The 22,949-nt window shown below is 44.6% G+C and overlaps 1 protein-coding gene across 2 annotated transcripts; it reads right to left on the reverse strand.

Annotated features, from left to right (window-relative positions):
- Positions 1–386: 386 nt before the first annotated feature.
- STARD7 (StAR related lipid transfer domain containing 7) lies at positions 387–22,354 on the reverse strand. Of its 2 annotated transcripts, XM_082643264.1 has the most exons (8): positions 20,556–22,344; positions 11,218–11,426; positions 10,845–10,894; positions 9,498–9,608; positions 9,335–9,417; positions 8,806–8,905; positions 3,074–3,158; positions 387–2,269 (listed from the first exon to the last, which is right to left on the reverse strand). In XM_082643264.1, exons 1-8 carry the CDS (start codon positions 20,879–20,881, stop codon positions 2,085–2,087), a joined length of 1,149 nt encoding a protein of 382 aa, XP_082499390.1. In that variant the 5' UTR covers positions 20,882–22,344; the 3' UTR covers positions 387–2,084. The 2 variants fall into 2 exon arrangements, with proteins under 2 accessions (XP_082499390.1, XP_082499391.1); XM_082643265.1 differs by lacking the exon at positions 3,074–3,158 and having other exon boundaries at positions 2,081–2,269; positions 20,556–22,354.
- Between the last annotated feature and the right edge of the window lie 595 nt (positions 22,355–22,949).

Here is a 22,949-nt window from a genome sequence, read left to right on the forward strand (position 1 = left end):
TGGGTTTCGCGCTCACCACCCTCCCTCTCCAGCCCCAGGACTTCAGCCCCAGGCCTGAGTCCCCTCCTCTCCTCACTCCCTCCCTCCCAGCAAAGCTCTAACTCTGTTTCCTCCAAGTCAATCCTTCTTTTAAAGCAAAGGGTGTGGGTTACTAGATCAAGACAAAGAAGCGCAAACAGGTGGTTTGTTTTCAGTTGCCAAACTGGTCACCTGGAAAGGGCTTACAGTCTAGACAAGGTGGTGAGTGCTGTGTCAGTTACCACCAAGAAAGACCAAGCCCTGCCGCTTCCAAGTGCCAACTCTATGAGCAGAAACACACTTCAACTTTATGATCAGGAAGAAATAATAAGCCCAGTATGCAAGATTTCCCCACCAACATCTGTCCAAAGACACACTCTTTCATACCAATCTTTATGTATTTATTCACACATTTGATAAAAATGTCACAGGAGTGAAATCATTACAATGACATAAGTAACTATATAGACCAACCCCAAGTGCAGAGTCACATTGCCAAAAAGCATATGGGCAACGCCCAGCCCCTTATCACATGTGCACTCACACCACTCGCCCACGCCACCCACGTCCCAACAGTCACAGGCGCTAACGTCCAACATAACCGAGGGACTCTCCCTGGTCTGTCAGGTCCTGGGGATGAGGAGAGAGACACAATCAACGAAAAGAAGCTGGGACTGCCTGATGCATCTCCCTGCTCTGCCGACGCAGAGAACAGAAGAGTTGGAACACCGGGGCAGGCATTTCCTTGGCACAGTACTTAGGCAACAGAAAGGTCGAGGGGCTTAAAGTTCGTCTCAGGTTTAGCTCCCCTTTCAACAACGCAAAAGGGTAGCGAGTGAGGTGGGGAGCAATCTGGTCATTCAAATTCTAAGAAATAAGCGGACGGAAGAGGATTTGAAAGCTGTTCCCGATTCTCCAGTCAGACTGATCCCATCTGGTTGTGACTTTATCTGAACAGCGTAGTTTGCTCTTATTTTAGCTTGGAAGAGGAGGAAAAGCTTTTCAGAGGAACAAAAGGGTCACACAAACCACATCCCCCTTTATATTAGCACTTGGGACAAGGTTCCATCTATCTGTTCACACAGCTTGTCTACAGCTCTGAGAGCTCCAAGGGAGGCACCCAATCCCCACTCCTCTGCCTTTAGCCTTCCAGGATGGGCAAGTGCTCAGCATCCAGTCAAACCTGAAGTGTGAAAAGTAACGCCTCAATCAAAATGGTGTTTTCTATACAGACTATGGAAAAATCCTATTCAACTCCCCAATTCCCACTGTTTAACACAAAGCTAAAAAAAAAACAGAGCTAAAGTGTAATGTTTCGAGCATCGCCACTGACCCCGTCGAAAACACTGATGATACAGAGAGCCACCGTCTCCCAGTGTTCTTGGTAAACGGCCTGCGGGAGGAGGCAACGACCCAGATGAATACAGCACACGAATACAGAAGAACTGGTCAACTCAGAGGAAACTGCTCTGGGTAGAGGGAGTCAACGGGGTGTGAATGGGAGGCCAAAAGTGGTATCTCTTGGTACAAACTTTATGTCCCTAAAGACAGGAGAAGGTGAGGACAAGGCACTTACACTGCCAAGCAACAGTTCACACCCACTCAACACCAGGACTGTGAGCAAGAGCACTCCCCACTATCCTTCACTGAAGACGCAACCGTCCAGGTGGGCCAGCTGGACCTTCAGAACCGAAGGAAACCCAGAGTACTGCAGAACCGAGGCTGAGAATGGAACGTGGGCAGAGGAAACCACGCAGAGGAAGTAAAAGATGTTGTCCCCTCTGGCCTGACGTGAGAGGCTTGTTCCAGATTAGCTCAGCGAAACACCAAATTTCCAAATGCTTGGCCTGAGAATATGACGATGCCCCCTCGGATGCCTCCTTCTTCTGTTTTAATAAAGAGCAGTAGGGCTCTGAACAACACCGGACACCAGTATTGAGTTATCTTGCACTGGTGGTTACAGCAGACACCTTCAAATACACGTCCTGTTTGTTCTGCAACAGAGTGAGTGATAAGACACGGAGACGGGGCTAGAAGCAGCCTGTCCCTGCTTATCTGAAAGTCCTTCAGGCGTACTCAATCCGGGCAGGGCCACGGCTACCCTCGCTCTTCCGCTCAGAAGATGGGGCGGTGGCCTTGGCTTCACTACCCACTTCCAGAGGCTTAGATGAGATATAGTCCTTTACTTTGATCTCCATGTTCTTGGCTTTCAGAGTGGCCATGTGCAGCTTCTCCAGGAAATCCGGCATGCCTGTTGGGAGAGAGGGAAATCTGGGTAGACTGACACACAAACCAACAGTAGGCTCAAAATTAGAAGGGCCTATCTCTTTCCTGGTAAGGAGCCAATGCCTCCTTATAGAGATCATAGATGGACTGACAGACAACCGAAACTTTTAGGGAGTGAAAACAACCCATGACCTCTGAGATCCTTTGAAAAGGGGTACTGATCAGGCCACATAAATCCCCAAAGGCTCTTATGTGATCAAAATATCATTTATCAGCGGCACAGCGTAAATATCCACCAATTTTGTTTCGAGAAATGTCAAACGGAAACACCTAATCTCCTCTCCATTCTCCCCCTGAGGTATAAGAAGCCGCCTACAGAGAACCAGAAGAAAGAAAATCACGTGAGGCTGCTTTTAAGGCAAGAGATTGGAAGGGAAAAACGCAGTCACAGCAGTGATGTGTAGCCTCCCTTAAGGAAGAAGGGTGATGGCCCCTTTCTCCAGGTGACTGTCCTATAACCACATTTTCTATGCCAGATTTATGGCTTTCAACACTAAGAAGAAAAATTTTAAATGCATTAATGTACACAGTCCATATTAAGCAAATGTTCGTCAGCTTGCCTCTGGGCCTAAGTTCCTTTTTGGGTCTCCAGAATTCTTAGCCCTCCAAACCGCAGCTGGAGGCTTTACTACCTTCAAGGTAGTATTCAACAATGAATTCAGAAGGGCTCCAGTGAGACAAGTACTAATCTCCTTGAAGCCACCAAGAAGCTAGAGAAAAACAAAATGTTCAGCCCAGGTCCAGGCCCTGTACACAAGCGCCCACTCACCACTGGAAACCATCCAACTAACGCAGTAGCGAGGAAACACTGTCTGGGGATTGTCACTGTACGTCAGCAAGTAGTCAAAGCCATTCTGGAAAAGAAAAGCAGCAAAGATGAAGGTACCTGAACTATCCCCATAGCCTCCGTATCCAGTACCACCGAATAACCAAGATCTGACTCTGAGGCGGAGAGTGGCAGTTTTTCACTGTGAGCAGAAAAGAGTGAACACTGAAGACCTGAGAGGTTACCATCTCACGAGGTTGGCCCCGGCTGGTGTCTGGGAACTTGGCTCCAGTCAACAGTTAAGTGCTAAGGGTGGCTCCCTTTGTCTCCTCTGTGCAAACAATGCACTTCATACTGAGCACCTGCTTTCCTCCTGGGGGTCTGGGATTTTAGGACACGCTAGGCAGAGGGCGTTCATGTGACCAGCCCCCAGTACAAATCTTGGGCGCTGAGTCTCTACTGGGCTTCCCTGGGCAGAAACATCGCACGCATGTTGCAGCTGGGAGAGGATGTGCTCCGTGGGCCCTCCCGGGAGGGAGAGCGCGAGGAGACTGCAGCGGGCGCCTCCAGACCCCGCCTGGGTCTTCCCCTTTTGATCCAGCTGTGCACCTTTCCATCACTGTAATGAATCTCAGCCATGAGTAAAACTATAAGCTGAGTCCTGTGCGTCCTTTTACCCGATCTTCGAATGGGGGTGTGGTCCTGAGGACCCCAACACTTACCCCCAGTGTTTAAATACCTTAATCTTTACCAAAATGGTATGAACTCTACTACTATTACCGTTAACAGCAGACACGTACACAGCACTTAACCACGCGTCAGGAACTGCTTCAACCCCTCACAACGATCTTCTAGTATAGGCACCAATATCCCCCTTTTTACAGATGAGGAAACTGAGCACAAAGAGGTTAAGGGGCTTTGCCCAAGGTCACCCACATACTCAACGAGAGCCAACATGAACCCAGAATTCTGACCACAGGGCCCATGCACCCATTCTCTCTGGCTCAACCTCTCACTGGTACAGTGAAGGACATGGATTTAAGAGATTTACAGGCGTCCCGATCCCAGGAGAGGTCTGAACCAATTATGCTCCACCCAAAGGGGTAAGAGATCATCCACTGCTGCTTATATGGAAAAAAAGGAGGTCAGAACTGAAAACAGGGGTTACCTACAGGAAGAAGGAAGGAACTGGGTAGATGCCACAGGGATATAAGCAAATCACTCCATTTCTTATTTTACATATTTGACTTTGAAAACACAATTTGTTTTATTATTTAATAAAACAAAGTTATATTTAAAAAGCAGTTATCTAAACATCAAAAGTAGACAACAAGGAACCTAACTATGAACTGAGTTGACAGGAAAAACCACGAAGAGAGGACCTATTTCAAGTGACCTTAAAACTCAACATTTTGGGGACTTCCCTGGTGGTCCAGTGGTAAAGAATCCGCCTTACAATGCAGGAGACGCAGGTTTGATCCCTGGTCAGGGAACTAAGATCCCACATGCCACAGGGCAACTAAGCCCGCGCACCACAACTAGGGAGCTAGTGCGCCTCAAACTAGAGAGCCTGCATGCTGCAAAGTACAGAGCCCACATGCTCTGGACCCCGCATGCCACAACTAGAGAAGAGAAAAACCTGCACGCCATAACAAAAGATCCCGCGTGCCGCAACTAAGGCCCGATGAAGCCAAAAATAAATAAATCTTTAAAAAAAAAAAAAAGCCTCAACATTTTGTACAGTGCATACATATCCTAAAGATAAAAAGACATATACCCTACAGTACTAAATTTTGAGTTAAAAGTAGTTGTGTGCACTTAGGATGTATCTTTAAAACAAACAAACAAAATTTATTACTTAGTGCTACCTTCTGAAAAAGCCTAAAAACAATGAGTAGGCCCAGAGCCGTGAGAACTCCTAGAAGCCAACCTGTGGTATTTAAATGACATTTCCTTAAAGGGAACCAGGGCTCCCAGAAGAAATGCTCATTTCCAGGTTTACACCTAAAACTATACAAGGTGAACCTGGAACATCTTATAACACCAGAAACCAGGCGAGTCCTGAGGTCAAGTCAAAAGGACTCCAGTCAGTAAGAAGAGGCTCCTAATGACCAAAAATGGGACAATTTGAACACCGATAAGAATAACTGGGAACAGACTAAAACCAACAAGTTTGTGTAAATTTGTGAGTTTCTAATGGCATTTCTTAAAAAAAAACAAAAACACTCTACCTTTGAAGGATTGCTAGCTGAAAGAACCAATTCATTATTTTAAAAACTAGTAAATGAAGGAAACAAATCAAGCATTTCTCTTACTTCCCTTTCCTCTGTGAACTATGGGAAACCAAATAGTTAATGAGGAAATTTTCCCTTAAAGTATGTCACCTAATAAATGGAAATAAATGAAGAAAAAATGGAGGATTTACACAATTAAAATTTTGTTAACCTCTAATGAAATAGTGGATCTGAGCAGTAATCATTAATCACTTCCAAATTCACAAAGAAAGGGACAATCAGACATTATTTCCTTCTAATAAAGTGGTCTTGCCCCAAACAACCTGAATCTGTTCAAGCCTCTAGATCTAAGTACCCATATACAGGAAACACAGGGGACAAAGACACATGTTAAATGACACTATGGACACTACAGGAATATAACCAGCAAGATCCAGAACAAAGAACCTGCTTCTTCAATAAATACAATTGCAAGGGAAAAAAAGGAGGGAGGGACTTCCCTGGTGGTCCAGTGGTTAAGACTTCACCTTCCAATTCAGGGGGCCCAGCTTCGATCCCTGATCGGGAAACTAGATCCCGCATGCATGCCGCAACTAAAGATCCCGCATGCTGCAACAAAGGTCCCGCGTGCCGCAACTAAGACCCAGCGCAGCCAAAATAAATTAAAAAAAAAAAAAAAAAAAGGAGGACGAACTCAAGAGATAGATACAAAGCTACAGACAGTATGAACCCATTTCAATGTCTGGATCTTATCTGAATCCTGATTCAAATAAACCAACTACAAAAAAAATACATGGACGATCAGGAAAATTTGAACACTACAGATATCTGATATTAGGGAATACGATATTCTGTTTTCAAAAATCTCTTTTCCTTTTGAGATAAATACTGAAATTTCTATAGAAGAATTCTTCTTTGGTTCTTCTATAGCAAAACTAGAATCTGCTTCGAAATAATCAGGCGAGTGGGAAAGGGAACAGAAAGAGTACAGATAAAACAAGTCTGGCCATGAGTTTGGTCATTGTCAGAGCTGGGGATGAATACAAAAGGTTCATTCATTATACCCTCTACTTCTTTATCTTTTGTCTACATATCAAATTTTCCATAAAAACTGGGGAGTTCCCTGTTGCCTAGGAGTTAGGATTCCGGGCTTTCACGGTCATGGCCCGGGTTCAATCCCTGGTCAGTCTGGGTCAAACCCAAACTCAGCTGCCTGGTTTTCAAGTACCCTCTGCACAGGTCAAGGTAATTACCGCTCCTCCCTCAACTCTGCCCTCCTTTCCAGCAGTGAGTCAGTCTCTCAACATCCACGGCTCATTCCTATCTTTGTCTTTGGTTGAATTGTGTCTTCTACCTCCAGGGTCCTTCCTGTTTTCCTCTATCCACAGTCTGCCGTTTTATAAGAACCAACTCAAGTCTCACCTTTCTCTTAAGAGCTTGCCACGATATGCTAAAAGACTTACACAGATAATTCATACTGTTGCCCCACCCCAGCTGAAAGAAGTTATTTTCTGGGTGCAACACACTCTGCTAGGTGCCAGACTCTGCCTTAGCTGTTTCATGGTCAGGGTTTCTAAAGGCAGTAATGCTGGGACTCAAGTCACTTTTTTTTCAAATAGGAAATACACAGACAAGGTTCCAATTTCAAAAGCAACGTCAAGGAAAAGAGTGAGGCACAATTCTAATTCCCAGCGTCCCCAGCCAGGCTCCCCTTCCTAGAAGCAGCTAGCTATCGACAGCAGCCTTCTTGTCCAGCTTCTAAAGCAAGGACTTTAAAACATTTTTTAACTGTATTTACAACACACTGTAAATACTCCTTTTTACACTGTAACCAAGTTCTCTCTCTCTCTCTCTCTCTCTCTCTCTCTCACACACACACACCTGTACATACTTATGTAATCAAACAAAAGTTTCATGAAATATGCTTACACTCAGTTTCTATTCCATTTATTCCTTTTCTCTTTAAGCACTAAATTAATTTTGTCTTCCACTAGTGGGGAGCAATGCGTGGTTTGAAAAATACTGCTCTAGGGCTTCCCTGGTGGCGCGGTGGTTAAGAATCTGCCTGCCAATGCAGGGGACACGGGTTTGAGGCCTGGTCCGGGAAGATCCCACATGCCGCGGAGCAACTAAGCCCGTGCACCACAACTACTGAGACCGTATGCCACAACTACTGAAGCCCACGCTCTAGAGCCTGTGCTCCACAACAAGAGAAGCCACCGCAATGAGAAGCCTGCACACCACAACGAAGAGTAGCCCCCGCTCGTTGCAACTAGAGAAAGCCCGCATGTAGCAACGAAGAGCCCATGCAGCCAAAAATAAATAAATATTTTTTTAAAAAAAGAAAATAGAAAAATACTGCTCTCAAAATGGTACCGAAGTCAACACACATCTCCTAGTAAAACAAGAGCAAAACATCACACTGACTGAGGCGAACCACCATTTGTGTCACTCTTAAAGTCCTACTATAGGTGGTATAGACAAAACAACCTGCTGGAAACAAAACCATGGTAAGAGAACAGTCGTACAGCTCTAAAACAAACAAAAGTGATGGGTAGAAACAAAGCCATTATAAAGTAAATAGAACCAAAAGCAGCAACCACTGTAATCAGTATGTACACTCAACAGAGATTTGGCCAAAAACATCAAAGTAAAACACCGCACTAAGTGGAAGAAAATATTCTTCTCAAAGAAAGGTCAGCAAATTTTAAAGAAGTCAGGACTTCTCTGGTGGCGCAGTGGCTAAGAATCCACCTGCCAGTGCAGGGGACACGGGTTCGAGCCCTGGTCCAGGAAGATCCCACATGCCGTGGAGCAACTAAGCCCGTGAGCCACAACTACTGAGCCTGTGCTCTAGAGCCCATGAGCCACAACTACTGAAGCCCGTGCGCCTAGAGCCCACGCACCGCAACGAAGAGTAGCCCTCGCTCGCAGTAACTAGAGAAAGCCTGCGCACAGCAACGAAGACCCAATGCAGCCTAAATAAATAAAATAAAGTAAAATTTTTTTAAAAGAAGGCAGAGAGCATTAGTCTAACTCTCTCGTTTTACCGACAAGGAAAGAGGAGCCCAGAAAGGTGGTTAAGTGTTCTGCTCACTGTGGGGAAACTTTGATGGAAACGGTGCTCACTCTGGTTCCTCAAGAACGCCGCTAATGACCGGCCGATGAGTCAGGGGCCATCGTCTTCTGCTAACTGTCCCTCAGGTAACGGGAGCCATGGGTCATCACTACGTTGTCTCAGGAGGTCTCCCAGGTACACCACTCTACAGCGGGGGTCCCGAAGTGGGGTTCCCAGGCCAGCGGCAGCAGCCTCACCTGGGAACTTCTCAAAACATGCAAATTCTCAGGCCGCAGCCCAGCACTGTTTTAATAAGCTCCAGCGGAGTCTGATGCAAGTCACGTGTGAGAACCACTGCGCCCTCCCCAGTTCAGATCAAAGGCATTCCTTGAGAAAATTCATAAGCCACTAACACATCACCTCTCGGATGATGTAGAACTCACCTCATCAAATGACTTGTGGGGACGGATAACCATTTGGGATTCATATGATCTGACCCTTACAAATTCCGGAGACTCTGGCACACTAGGGTGCTCCACGGCCCTGGGAGGGAGAGAAGTGAGGGAAACTCTTAAGTAATGTCTACATACAGAATAGCATGGGAGCTAAAGTTAAGAGGAAAATCTAAAAGGCAGCCTCTAATTTTTTAAATACATCAGAAAGGTCACAAAGATGAATGAGTATAAACTAGGTACTAAGAACAGTGAGTTAAGTTGGTGATTCCTGGCTCACTAGGCTTTGTACTGAGGAAGAGAGCATTTCTTTTTTTAATCATCAACATGAAGGAACTAAAGGATTAGTTTAATGAAAAGCTTGTATCCCTTCACTCCTCTGAGACAGTCACCAGTCCCAGCCACGCACGTTCTAGCTGGGATGCATAGGGCCCGGGCTTGACTCATAAAGCAAACTCCCACCACACATGTATGAATGAAGGACGAGCTAAAGGAACCCAGCAGGAGCCACCACACATACCGTGACACCAACACCATCACGTTGTTTTCCTCATCCACACTATACCGCCGAACATAAACATAATCCCGTGAGTACATTGGATACTAAAGAAAAGGAGGGGCAGGATTAGTGCTCTCCCTCACACGGACATGATAAAAGTAAAAACAGAGGTGAAAATACTCACAGGAAAATGCGTTACCCAGTGAAGAACCTCAGAACCACTGACCACATCCCTCTCGATCACTTCCAGCTTGATCACCAGGGCGTCCCACTTCTTTCTATACTCTGTATCCAGCTGCGGAAACAGAACAGACCATAAAGACCCAAGAGATCCAAAACAAAGCTGCTTCGAAGGCTCCTCCATATGCTTGGGCCTCTGACCCAAGAATCTTCTTCTGAAACAGTGACCCGACCTAAAAGGTAGTGCCAAAGTGTCAAAGACACGGCTGTGTTTACTACAGACGAGTCTTTTAAAATCCCTTCCTGTAGGCCAATCCCATTACCTTGAAAATGAATCTTAACAAGAAAAAGACAAGTGTAAGAAAAAAATATTGTAATAGACATGTCTGGGGAAAATACAGTAGTCAGTGATAGAAATGTGTATGGGTGAAACAATTCTAAAAAGTTTTAAACAGAAAGTCCAAAAGTATGAGCAGACACCTCACAGAATTACAAGTTGCATCTTTTTAAAAATGTGTAGCATCATGAGTAACTATGGAATTTCAAAGTAAGACATATAGCATACATATCCAAACCAACAAAAACTCAACACAGATTGACAAAATTCAGTGCTTAGGGGAAAGCGTGCACTTGTGTATTCGTAGTGTGTGTGTTATAACCATCAAACTCAAAGTCCAGTAAAACATGAAAACTCCAGGAAGGAAAAAAAAATTTTTCTGTAGAGTTCTGGGTGATCCCACCTCCCCTTTCATACATTTCCCCACAAGGAGGAACAGTCTTTAAACACATACTCTTCATCTTTATCAAATAAACACCTTCACTGTAGATAAGTTCCAGATTGCTAAATCCTGACTGCATCTGTACTGAAGGAGAAAATGCCATAGAGGACATCGCTGGGCCAGTAGGTAAAACTGGAATACAAAGATTCTGTAAGTGCTGCATCAGTTAAATTTATACTGACTTTGATAATGGTACCAGGGCTAGCTAAGAGAATATGTCTAGTTTTAGGAAATATACACTTAAGCATTTTGGAATAAAGGGTATGTAACTTACTCTTAAATTAAGAAAAAAAAATTATAAAGCCGTATAAAATATATTCAAGCACTCAAATCCATTCCTCTATTTGATCTTCCCAACAGCCCTGTAAAGGGTAGAACTGGCCTCATCCCCACTGGACAAATTATAAATCAAAGGTTTACCCAGAGGTCATTTGACATGAAATGAGGGGTACAGAAATAGATAGATGGATTGAAGTTAATGTCTTCCAAGTCAGAGAAATTACTCATGTGGACGATGGCAAGTGGACTTCTAGGCTTAGTGGCTCCAAATCTGGGAAGAAAAATGTACTCACCTGAACATTGAAGAACTGCCGAGGTGTCACATCTGTGTAGGTTCCAAAAACTAGAATGACAGGAAAGAATACGGGATGTTTGCCACACTCTCGTCACTTAACTGCATTTCAGTTGTAGAGTACTGACTGACAGATCTTAAAGGCAGATTCAGAAACTAGAAGTCATATTGGGGCGGCAACGTAAGACAAAGGCAACCTATAGCAAAGTGTAGCAAAGACGTGGAGACTCTTGTCATCTGGGAGAGGAAAAATAACAAACAGAGCAATTTTCCCAAGAAACCACCAGAACGGAAGAGTTTATAGAGAGCATAGGAACACCGTGCTGTGCACCTGGCCGCATGAACACCCTTGCCAGCAGCCCAGCTGGGCTCACCTCTGTACTGGTAAAGAGGGGTGCCCGTAATGGGGCGCCGCCACAGCTTGAAGTGTTTCTTATCCATCACCATTTCCCACGGTTGCTCTTTGCCTCCTGAATCTTCATCCCTTTCTGTTTGGGATTTTGGCTCTGGAGGGTGGTGGTCAACTCCAGAGCTCCGAAACGTACTCGACATTTCCTCCAACCGTTTCATCTCATCAATGGATCTGGAGAGAAAAACAACAGCCATGGTGCCATGATTGGGGTCTGCCCTGTGAAATGCAATGGCCACACAAAGACTTGTACAGAACGGTGTGGCTTTAAAACAGTATAAAGTGTAGGGAATAAAAATATGAGTTCCTGAGATTGAATCCCAGTCCAATATTCATCAACGAGAATATTAAACAACTTAACCAATCCTTATTTCTTAATCTGTAAAACGGGGATAATAATAGTACCTACGTCAAAGGTTGATTATAAAAATTAAATAAATTTACCTGTAAAGCGCTTAACACCAGGCATATAATTAGCCCTCAAATGTTAACTATTATAATTTATGACTATGAAATGTCACTTGATACCTTTCGTCCGTTTTCTATTGGGTTGTCTTCCTATCATATTGTAAGAGTATTTATGTATTTTTCCTCCTCTCTTTTAAAGAGATAACTCACCTAAGAACCATCCTTTTACTGTATACAAATCAGTGCTTTTTAGTACAGCCCCAAGGTTGTACCACCATCACCACTAATTCCAGAACACTGTCATCATCTCCAAAAGAAACCTACACTCATCAGCAGTGAACTCCTCACAGCCCCTGATAACTACTAATCTACTTTCTGTCTCTATGACCTTGCCTATCCGGAAATTTCATATAAATGGAATCTTACAAAATATGGTCTCTTGGATCTGGCTTTTTTCACTTAGCATATTTACAGCGTTCATTCACGCTGTACTTTATTCCCTTTTATGACTGAATAATATTCCACTGTATGGATGTATCACATTTTGTCTATCCATTCATCAGGTGATGGACATTTAGGTGGTTTCTACTTTATGGTTATTATGAATAACACTGCTATTAATATTTGCATACAACTTTTGTACAGACATAAGCTTTCAGTTTTCTTCGGTAGATTCCTAGGAGTGGACTTGCTGAGTCACGGAAACTCTGTTTAACTTTTTAAGGAAGTGCCAAATTATTTTCCAAAGCAGCTGTTCCATTTCTATATTCACACCAACAATGTATGAGGGCTCCAACTGCTTCACATCGTTGCCAACACTTGTTATTGTCCCATCTTTTTGATTCCAGCAATCCTAGTGGGTGTGAAGTGGTATCTCATTGTGTTCTTCCATTTGTATTCCCCTAATAATGACTATTGACATTGAGCATGTTTTTATGTGCTTATGGGCCATTTGTGTATCTTCTTTGGAGAAAGATCTAGTGAAATCTTTGTTTTAAATTGGGTTGTCTTTTTACTGTCAAATTTTAAGAGTTCTTTATACATTCTGAATACTAGTCTCTTAACAAATACACAATTTATAAATATTTTCTCTGACTCTGTGGGTCATCCTTTCACTTTCTTGATAGTAACCTTTGATGCACGTAAGTTTTCATTTTTTTTTCTGGCCGCGCCGTGCGGCATGTGGGATCTTACTTCCCCGACCAGGGATCAAACCTGCCTCCCCTGCGTTGGAAGCACAGAGTCTTAACTACTGGACCAGGGAAGGCCCCGTAAGTTTCCAATTTTGATGAAGTTAATCTATTTTTTCTTTGATTGTTCAATTTTTTGGTGCTATATCTAAGAAACCAGTGCCTAATCGAGTATCATAAGAACTTATGCCTATGCTTTCTTTTAAGAGTTTTAGGTACATTTAGGTCTTTGGTCCATTTTAACTTTGTGCATGGTTTGAGGTAGGGGTGTAAATTCACTATTTTGCATGTGCGCCTCCAGCTGTCCCAGCACCATTTGTTGAAGACTATTCTTTCCCCCGTTGAATTGTCTTGACACTTTTGTTGAAAATCAAATTGACCATAAAGCTAAGAGTTTATTTCTAAACTCTAAATTTTATTCCTACAATTTATGTATCTATCCTTATGCCAGTACCATTATCATCTTAATTACTGTAGCTTTGTAGTGAGTTCTAAAATTGGAAAGGGTGAGTCCTTCAACTCTGTCCTTCTTTTTCAAGATTGTTTTGACTATTATGGGTCTTTCATTTCCATATAAGTATCCTAAGGAATCCACAGGAACTTACTGGAGCTAATAAAGGAGTTCAGCAAGCTTGCAGGATATAAGATCAATTTACAAAAATCGTATTTCTATACAGTAGCAATGAACAATCTGAAAATAAAATTGAGAAAACAATTCTATTTACCATAGTATCAAAAAGAATAATAAGGAATAATTTAACAAAAGAAGTGAAAGACACACTAAAAACTACCGAAAGATCATTGAAAGAAATTTTAAAAGACATAAATGGAAAGATATACTGTGTTCATGGGCTGAAGGTCTTGATATTGTTGAGATGGCAAAACTACCCAAAGTGATCTATAAATTCAACATAATTTCTATCAAAATCATAGGCTATTTTGTGGAAACTGACCAGTTGATCCCTAGGTAAACAACAAGGGCCTACTGTATAGCACGAGGAACTATACTCAATATCTTGTAATAACCTGTAATGGGAAAGAATCTGAAAAAGAATAACACACTACTGTATATAAAACAGGTAAACTACAAGGACCTATGGTATATAATCCTTTTTATGTGTTGCTGAATTCAGTTTGTTAGTATTTTGTTCAGAATGGCATAAAGCTTTGAAACATTCAAAACAATACCATATGTCAAACTATGTGTCATTATATATCATTTAGGGATGTATACATATGTATAAAGACACAGATGGTAATGAAATATAATAAATTGGGATAATCTGGGGGACAGAGGATATTTCCATTGGAAAAGGGTCCAGAGGAGGCTTTAATTGTATTTACAATATTTTAGTTCTTAAATGTAACTGTATTTGTAACATTCATGTTTTTCTTTAAACCTTTTTATGTATCTGAAACATTAAAAAAAATTTTTTTTTTAAACGTAGTTTGTCTTCCCCTTAACCTTTTCTTTTTTGGCTGCATTGGGTCTTTGTTGCTGCGCGCGGGCTTTCTCTAGTTGCAGCGAGTAGGGGCTACTCTCTGTTGAGGTGCGCGGGCTTCTCATTGCGGTGGCTTCTCTTGTTGCGGAGCACGGGCTCTAGAGTGCAGGCTCAGTAGTTGCGGCGCACGGGCTTAGTTGCTCTGCAGCATGTGGGATCTTCCCGAACCAGGACTCAAACCCGTGTCCCCTGCACTGGCAGGCGGATTCTTAACCACTGCGCCACCAGGGAAGTCCCTCCCCTTAACCTTTAAATAGCAGTTAGGAAAGCAAGATTGCTGGCTGACTGTCACTTCTGCAATTCAAGACTGAAGACACCACCTACTGATACATTCTGTCTGAAAGGCCCTTTCATGCCTTTTTAACCTTCAAAAAACTCAAGGGTTAAGGTTAACTCCCAGGCAGTTAACCATATACATTTACTTTTATTCCTCTACAGAAACATATCACACAATATTATATTTAATCTATCTTTATATCTGTCACCCTTACTAAACTATGAATTCCCTAAAGGCCCAGAATCAGTCTTTTTCATATTTTTATGTCCAGCTCCTAGCAAGTACCTGGTAAACATTACATGCTCAACAAATGTTCACAGTATAAACTGAGTAAATAAATATGGAAGTGGGCCTTAATAATTCAAATTCTTATTAAAAGATTACATTAACACATTGCTTTAAGAGCCAAAAGTTCAAAGTTATACTGGTAACCCAAGATTAAAAGTTTAGAGCAATCCAAAGCAATGGTGAGTGTAGAGATCTGTGTTCTAGTCCTGGCTCTGCCAACTAGCGGTGTGATCTTACGCAAGTCATTTTACCTGCAAAGCCTCCCTTGTTCCACTTGTAAAGTGAGGACATTATTTCCTGAAGGTTTCTATTAGCTCTAAAATTCCAATTCTCTGAATTTTAAACTTTGGAATTAAATGAAAATATTTATATACAGGGACATTTGCTGTTTTCACTGCCTGGAATCTTTTCCTATTTGAAGAGAATCCCCAAATAGGTGAGATGCAGCCCCCATCTCAACCCCTAGCAGTTAGCACATGACTCCTAATTTAAGTGAGGTTCATCAGAGACTTCTGGTAGAGGCTTTGAATCTTGAGGAAATAATACAAGGCACAGGACCTTTCAGGTTTTCTCAGTGATCTTGAGGCACTTGAGAATCCAGCAGTGCAACAGATCTAAGGGAAACAATACCAGCAACACTGCCCAAAGAGCATTCCTGTGCCAGTAGCAGGCCTCGGCTGTTCTCTTGGCCAACCTGTACTCTGGCCTTCTTGTCAACGCTCTGAATGACCTAACACCTTTTTGGCTTAAGTTAACCAATATCAGTTTCTTTGTTTTCAACCAATAACGCTAGCCAGTACAAGTTATACTGATGTTCTGATGAAAAATGTTTAACCATTTTTTTTTAAGTTTCAATTTGAATTAACGTTGCAGAACAGGATTGACAGCTACCATTGCAAAAACCATACAGAAATAGGGAAGGAAATTTAGAGTAGGCAATAAGATCTTGCAGAGGAGAAAGTCAAGTCAAGTCACGGCTTTGCTCCGAGAACAACAATGCAGGCATCACGTGGAACCAATCGTGGCACTTTCGAGGACTAGTAAAGCACCCTTCAATAAAAACTAAGCTGGACTTTTGAATGTCCTTATCACATAATGAAGAGGGGCAGGAACGTCGTACGTCTTATGAAAAACACATCAGAGGCTCGTAAAATTATAGAGTAATATGGTTTTAAGAAAATTAAACTATATGACTACAGGCAGTATTTTTAACGGCCTTCTAAGACTCAAGGTGGTACAGAGCTTCTGACCCACTGTTTAATCAGCCTCTCCTATAGGATTAAAGGCCACTAGGTGGCCTTGATTAAACATGAGACTAAGTCCCTAGGGAGGACAGCAATCTATTGTGAAGGTATGACATTCATTCTTTGAATAGCACAACATGAATGCTAGAGTAAGACTGCATCACGGAAATGTCAATGATCGTTATGTCCCAGGTTCGAGAATCTTGGAAGGGTCTCAACTTCTAACTGTTGGCATGACAGACATCATTAGCACACAGGTGCACAACCACTATCATATATGTAGAGGAAGGAGAAACCTCTCACCGTGTTATCTCCTTAGCCTGCTGTGCCAAACCTTATTTGGAAGGGATGGGTGTCTAAACCTTGGTATCTAAGAGACTTAAGTAATAAGAAGGGAGAAAGAAGGACAAAAAAGATTATTCCCAAGATAGTAACAGAACCAGCAGATTAGTAAGAGGATCAAAGAAAGAAAGTCAATGCTTTCCTTTCTTCAAAACTAAAATCATTTCAACATTTGAGAAAGACTGGATTGAGAGCCATGGAAATTGAGGGCATAAAACCATGAAAACAGAAATATAAGTATAATCATATTTGGTTCATCTATAGGGGGTCCTGCCCTAAGTGGAGAGCTTGATATAAATAAGGCTTCTAAAATGACTCAAATGAAGCCATTCCTGTAATTGGTAATTTCAGTAAGACGCTGCCTTGTTGCAGTGATCCCCTCTCAAATTCCCAATTATTATCAAAGTTAGAGACCTTTAAGTACAAGGTCTTACAAGGACATACCTAAAAGACATCAATGAGTTCATTGCAATTCTGAGTGTAGTTCTGATTATCTAAGAAGGTGTAACAGTAAAAACATCCTTAAGGGCTTCCCTGGTGGCAGGGATGCGGGTTCAAGCCCTGGTCAACTGTAACTTTTTAAAAAAGAGGAGGGAGATTAATGGAACATTTTCCCCTAGGCTTTCATGTTTCTTAACTTCCTTCTCCTTCTTGTTCCTGTAATTTTTCTTAATGTTCCAAAGCAATAAAAACTTACTACCGGGACTTCTCTGGTGGCACAGTGGTTAAGAATCTGCCTGCCAATGCAGGGGACACAGGTTCGAGCCCTGGTCCGGGAAGATCCCACATGCTGTGGAGCAACTAAGCCCGTGCGCCACAACTACTGAGCTCACGTGCCACAACTACTGAATCCCACGTGCCTAGAGCCCGTGCTCCACAATAAGAGAAGCCACTGCAATGAGAAGGCTGCGCACCGCAAGGAAGAGTAGCCCCCGCTCGCCACAACTAGAAAGCCAGCGCGCAGCAACGAAGACCCAACGCAGCCAAAAATAAATAAATTGTTTATTTATTTTAAAAAACTTACTAGTGTATTTTTCCATAAGATTTGACCTGAGCTCACAGAATGCCAGCTAGCACCAAAAATAATGATTAAAAGTTATTTTGTCTGATCATTTCATTAAAGCCTATCAGGTAATAACACTAAGCATTAAAAGACCTGATTTCTACACCTGGCCTATCAGTGAGTCAGTCACTTTGTACAAGTTACTTCTTTTCTCTAATTTTCTTGCTGATTCTCGATTAATGAGTTCCTATTTGTTAAGATGTTCTTAAGCACGAGAGAATAGAAAGCAAGGGTTTTTATTGTCCTTCTGAACAGAAACTCTACTACCGTAAGAAAAAACACACACCACTTTAAGGCACACATTCAAAGAGACATCCTCACACCCCATCACTGTTTGACCAAGACAGCAATATCTGAATTAGTCTGTACCAGGACAAGTTGGTACAGAAACAGCACAGAAGAGCCAAAGGCTGTGATTTAGGGGCCATGGGACAATCATGCTCTTCTTCCGTTAACAATGAAAGAAATGCACGTGTTCCGAGGCACGCTCAACTGTGCTCCGTTATGGAAGCTACCCAAAATCATCTCACTAGAACAAACAAAATCTAAGATCCTCTAAGCTAGCTATGACAACCTCAGCGTCCTTTAAAGCAAACAGAATACTTAAACACCAAGCCAAAAAAAGTTAACCTTTACCCAGAATATCTTATTCAATAAAACACTGGGAACTCCCTGGCGGTCCAGTGGTTAGGACTCCATGCTTTCACTGCCGAGGGCATGGGTTCGATCCCTGGTCAGGAAACTCAGATCCAGCAAGCTGCGCACGGTGCGCACCCCCCCAAAATAAATTAATTAATTAAAAATAAAATATAAACATGACAAGCTATGACAACAGACCTATGAAGTCACTGTACAAGCAAGATACAGCTGACAGCATATTATTTGCCTCCCTATCAATATAACATTTAAAAAAATCCTCAGAATGGACTTGACCAAATTTTAAGTATATGACTGAATTCAAGCATGAACTGGACATGCGGTGTTAAATGAGGGCCTTTCCTGCAACAACTCTGGAGAGGGTCAAAAAGGGCACCTTAAGTGTTCTTACTGGCCCTCCTCTAAGCTCCTGAAATTCCCAAATGGGTTATCGCAGCTTACCTCTTTAGGAATTGGATTAGAACCAAGTGCTTCAACTGTCTGATTTCTTTCCGCCACAGTGGGTAATGACTACGGACTCAAGTGTTTACCACATCTATCTCCTATTGTTCCTTCCCCTCTAGCTCCTGCAAACGGGAGACCTGCTAAACAGAGGCTCTAGGACATATGGTTGATAAAAATACATGGAGAAAGACAAAGAACGACATCTATCACCTAGGCCCCAACGCTATTCAACTCCCACCCCCAAAACATCTTCCCTCTCTTTGGCACCCAGGGGCCCTTTCCTGGTCTTTCTCCTCTTCCCCAAACAGATCCAACTGGGAATATTCCCGTCAAACTTCACCACTGTGGAACATGCGTATTTCATCATCAAAAACAGAATGAAAAGTCAAACAGTTAATTGGTAACTTCTCAATTTAGAAGTTTCCTTCCCATACGTTCTTTTATTTCTCACACCTGAGAACACCATTAGAACAAATGGACAAGTAGCAAGAGAACACTAACAGAAACTAGGCAAACTACCTATCATGCTTTGATATCTTAACTTTTTTGTGAATAACGTTTGTGGTTATGATTTTAAATTGCATCTGTAAAATAGTCATCTTTCCTGCTAGGAAAAGTATTACCAGCTCTTAAGATACACTTGCGGGGCTTCCCTGGTGGCGCAGTGGTTGAGAGTCCGCCTGCCGATGCAGGGGACGCGAGTTCGTGCCCCGGTCCGGGAGGATCCCACATGCCGCGGAGCGGCTGGGCCCGTGAGCCATGGCCGCTGGGCCTGCGCGTCCGGAGCCTGTGCTCCGCAACGGGAGAGGCCACAACAGTGAGAGGCCCGCGTACCGCAAAGGGAAAAAAAAAAAAAGATACACTTGCATTTACCCACAACGCACGTTACACTAACACTGCCTGGCATCTGGGTGCTACACTTCCATACAGGTCATAGTGGTAACTTTACTGAAAAACGTCCATTTTTAACCTAACCAAAAATGTGGAATAACAGAAGAAATAGCCAGAACAAATAGACTTGTGTGGAATTTATCTGGGGTAGGGGACTATCCTAGGTTCTTGCAATCAGTTTCAGAGTTTAGGAAGCAGAGTACCTGTGTGGAGAGAGAACACAATTTAAGAATATCTGTTAAAAAGAAAATGCAGCGACAATGTAAAGCAAGACCTAAATCAAGGTTTCCCCATGATATTACGTGAAAACTGTAGGGGCTCAGTTTAGAACCACAGGTTAACAAATTCAATCAATGGTACTGCACTTTTTTCACACAGAGGTTTTTGATGATGACAGCGTGATTTCAGAGCCTAAATAAACAGTACTTCCAGAGCTCTAGTGGAAGTAGCAAAAAACTGACCTAATTCTTCCAGGTTAAAATGTCTGGGCTACTGGTTTGTCCCAGGAGGGCAAAATCGCTTCCAGCCTCCTAATTCCGCCATGAGTCACAATGACAAGAGCTCTCTTGGCATTTCTCACGAAGTCCCATTTGGAATGAAGTGATTTTGTAAATTGCACAAGTATACCCTCAGGTCAAGCTTAAAACCTGTCTGGAACTTGCACCTTTCTGGATATGTTAAAGATTACATGAACAATGGCCTACTTCAATACCCATTTTCCACAATGCTATTCCTTTAGTGGCATGCGCCCCAAAGTCTCCCTCCTCCACTAACCTACACTTGCATTTATTTCTAACTCGACAAATCAAGTTAACACACAGAGGCAATGAAGAAACGTACTTTGCTACGATAGGATCAAGCTACTTGCATCGTCACTTCCAGTGCCACCGGGTCAACGGGAGACACCGCCAAGGCAGGCCCCAGGGTTCAACGTTCCCACCTCCCCACCCCACCGCCCCACCCCAGGGAACAGGCGCGACCTCGCCGCCGAGCCCACCTCTGCAACTCCTCCTCCTGGATCCTCTCCTCGTCCCACGCGAACACGCCGGCGAGCGCCGCCATCAAGGCAGAGGCATGGCCTGGGCGTCCGCGCAGCCGGCGCCAGAGGCGACCAAGGAGGATGCGGCGCGAGCTCTCCGAGTAGAGGCGGCCGTAGAGCTGCGCGATCTGCTGCGCCCGCCGCACGCGCAGGCCCGTCACGAAGCGGCACTGATTGGCCAGCAGGGCGAGCAGGCCCCCGCCCCGCGCCCCCGCGCGCCCGGTTGCCGCCGCGCCCACCAGCAGCCAGGCAGCCAGGCCGACCGGCGGCCTCCGGGGGAACATGCTGCCCGCGTGCCCCGCCGGGCCCAGATGCTCTCTGCACCTGCCGCGTGCCCGGAGGCGAGGGAGGCCTCGCTCAAGGGGTGAAAGGAACGAGCCCGGGAGGGCGCAGGCGACCTCCTGCCGAGCCCCCCTAGATGGCCGGCCCCGAAGTCGTCTGACGCTCTAACAGGTCCTTCATCTCTCGGCAGCAACCGCTGAGGAAGTCTCCTTTAGGGGAGAGAGTCGGACATGGCACCGGCCGCGGGGGGCGAGCCCGCGACCACTGCAGGAGGTGCTCCGCGGTTCCGGCCGGACAGCCCTGTCGGGCCCCTGCCTCTTCGGCGTCCTCAGGCCGGCGCCAGGGGCCTTGGTGCTGAGCGCGCGGGAAGCGGCGAGGCTGGCGGCGAGGTCCCCAGCGTTCCGCGTCCGCCACATGCGCTGCCAGCTTGCAACCTATTCCGGTCTCTGCCGCCCGGCCCTGATTGGGCGCGGCCCGGACTCCCGGTGCTGATTGGCGGTGCCAAGTGCCCGTCACCGCCCCTTCGCGCGGCGCGCCGGGACCTCTAGCCAGCAAGGTAGGTGGCGCGGCGGCCAGAGCTAGTCAAGGGCGCCTGGGAGGTTGGGCGGCGGACCCAGCCGACGCCGCCATCTTCCGGCCCCCCGACCCCGCCCTGTGAGGGGGCACGGCCAGGTGCCTGTTAGACCTCTGCGCGGTGCTCGCTCAGTTGTTCTGAGAGGCCTGCGACCGTCGTCTGGTTCACTGATTTGAGACTAGGGTGGGGTGGGGTCTCGGCACTGCGTCTGCGGGACGCTGGGAGTGTCCAGTTTGGGGAGTCGGAGGCGGGACGGTGTAGACGCCTTTGGTGAGTGGAGACCCTGCCGAGGCCTGGCGGCCGCTGCACTCAAAACCTTCCTCGGCCTGGCTCTCCCGCAAAAGCCCGGCGCGCCGAAACCACCTCCGAGGCTCGGAGCCTGAGCACTCGTCCTGTCTCTGTGAAGCCTCGACGCGAGAGTGGGTCGGTGTGGCATCCTTAGAGCCCAGGACACTTTCCAGAGAGCTACGTGGGCAGGTGACCCGTCGCAGTCTGGAAATGCGGTAGCCCTTTGGTTAAAGGGACAGCAGAATGGAGTTGCTTGGGGCAGATTCCCCTGGTTGTGTAGTAGCTGTCCTTCTCTCTTTGACCCAAAGGTGGCAGCTTGAGAAGGTAAACAGGTTTCCTGAAACCTACTTTGCACCACCCATGAACAACCTAGCTAAATGATCTTGAAGGGCGTTCACTTACTATTCTGTGCCCAACCTCAGTGAAATGAAATGCCTGGAGGTCCACTAGGAAGACCTTTCACGAAATTGTTTCCCTAATTTTTTTAAACTTATATTAAGTGCCTTATTGACAGACAAACAAAATACTGTAAAAGGAAGTCTTCACGTGAGAGCCTGTGCTCATTCCACGGCAGTGCATTTAGAAACTTTACTCTTAATGTACCTGTTTGAGCAATTTTATATGTTCTGAATAAAAGATGTTTCCAAAAAAAATGCTTTACTGGGAACTGAAATTTAGATCTCTCCAGACTGTCTGATTTTACTCTGGGATTGGTATTGATGTTTATTTTCCCTTGAAGTAAGGAGAAATGTATATCACAGAAAATAGTATTTGATGCTTTTCTCAATGATGGTAGGATGGCCGGAACGGGGTGTGAGGGTGTATGGTCAAGGCCACTCAAGATGGCTGTTCTTTTGCTCTCTGTACATCCCCTGTCCAGCCAGTGCTTGCTTCACCTACACCCTACTGACCTGATTGACCTTCCTACTTACTTGCCCCAGGCCCCAGCTAATGATAGCTTTTCAGAAGGATGGTAAGGGGCGTGCCCCTCTGCTGGTTTCCCTGGTAACTAATGAGCCAACCTGATGTCATTTCCCCTATTACTGGAAATCTCCCCTTCCCCTTGGGAGCAAAGACTACCACCATGTCCTGCCCATATGCGCCGCACGTGGTGGGGTGTCGCTCCAGGACCTTGCTTCAGATGTGTAAGTTCCCCCCATCCATTAAACCACTGATGTCTCCTGCTGACTCCAGGCTCTTTCTTCGGT

This window comes from Mesoplodon mirus (assembly GCF_964341445.2).
Source record: "Mesoplodon mirus genome assembly, chromosome: 14".
In the NCBI taxonomy this organism is placed as follows: Eukaryota; Metazoa; Chordata; class Mammalia; order Artiodactyla; family Ziphiidae; genus Mesoplodon; species Mesoplodon mirus.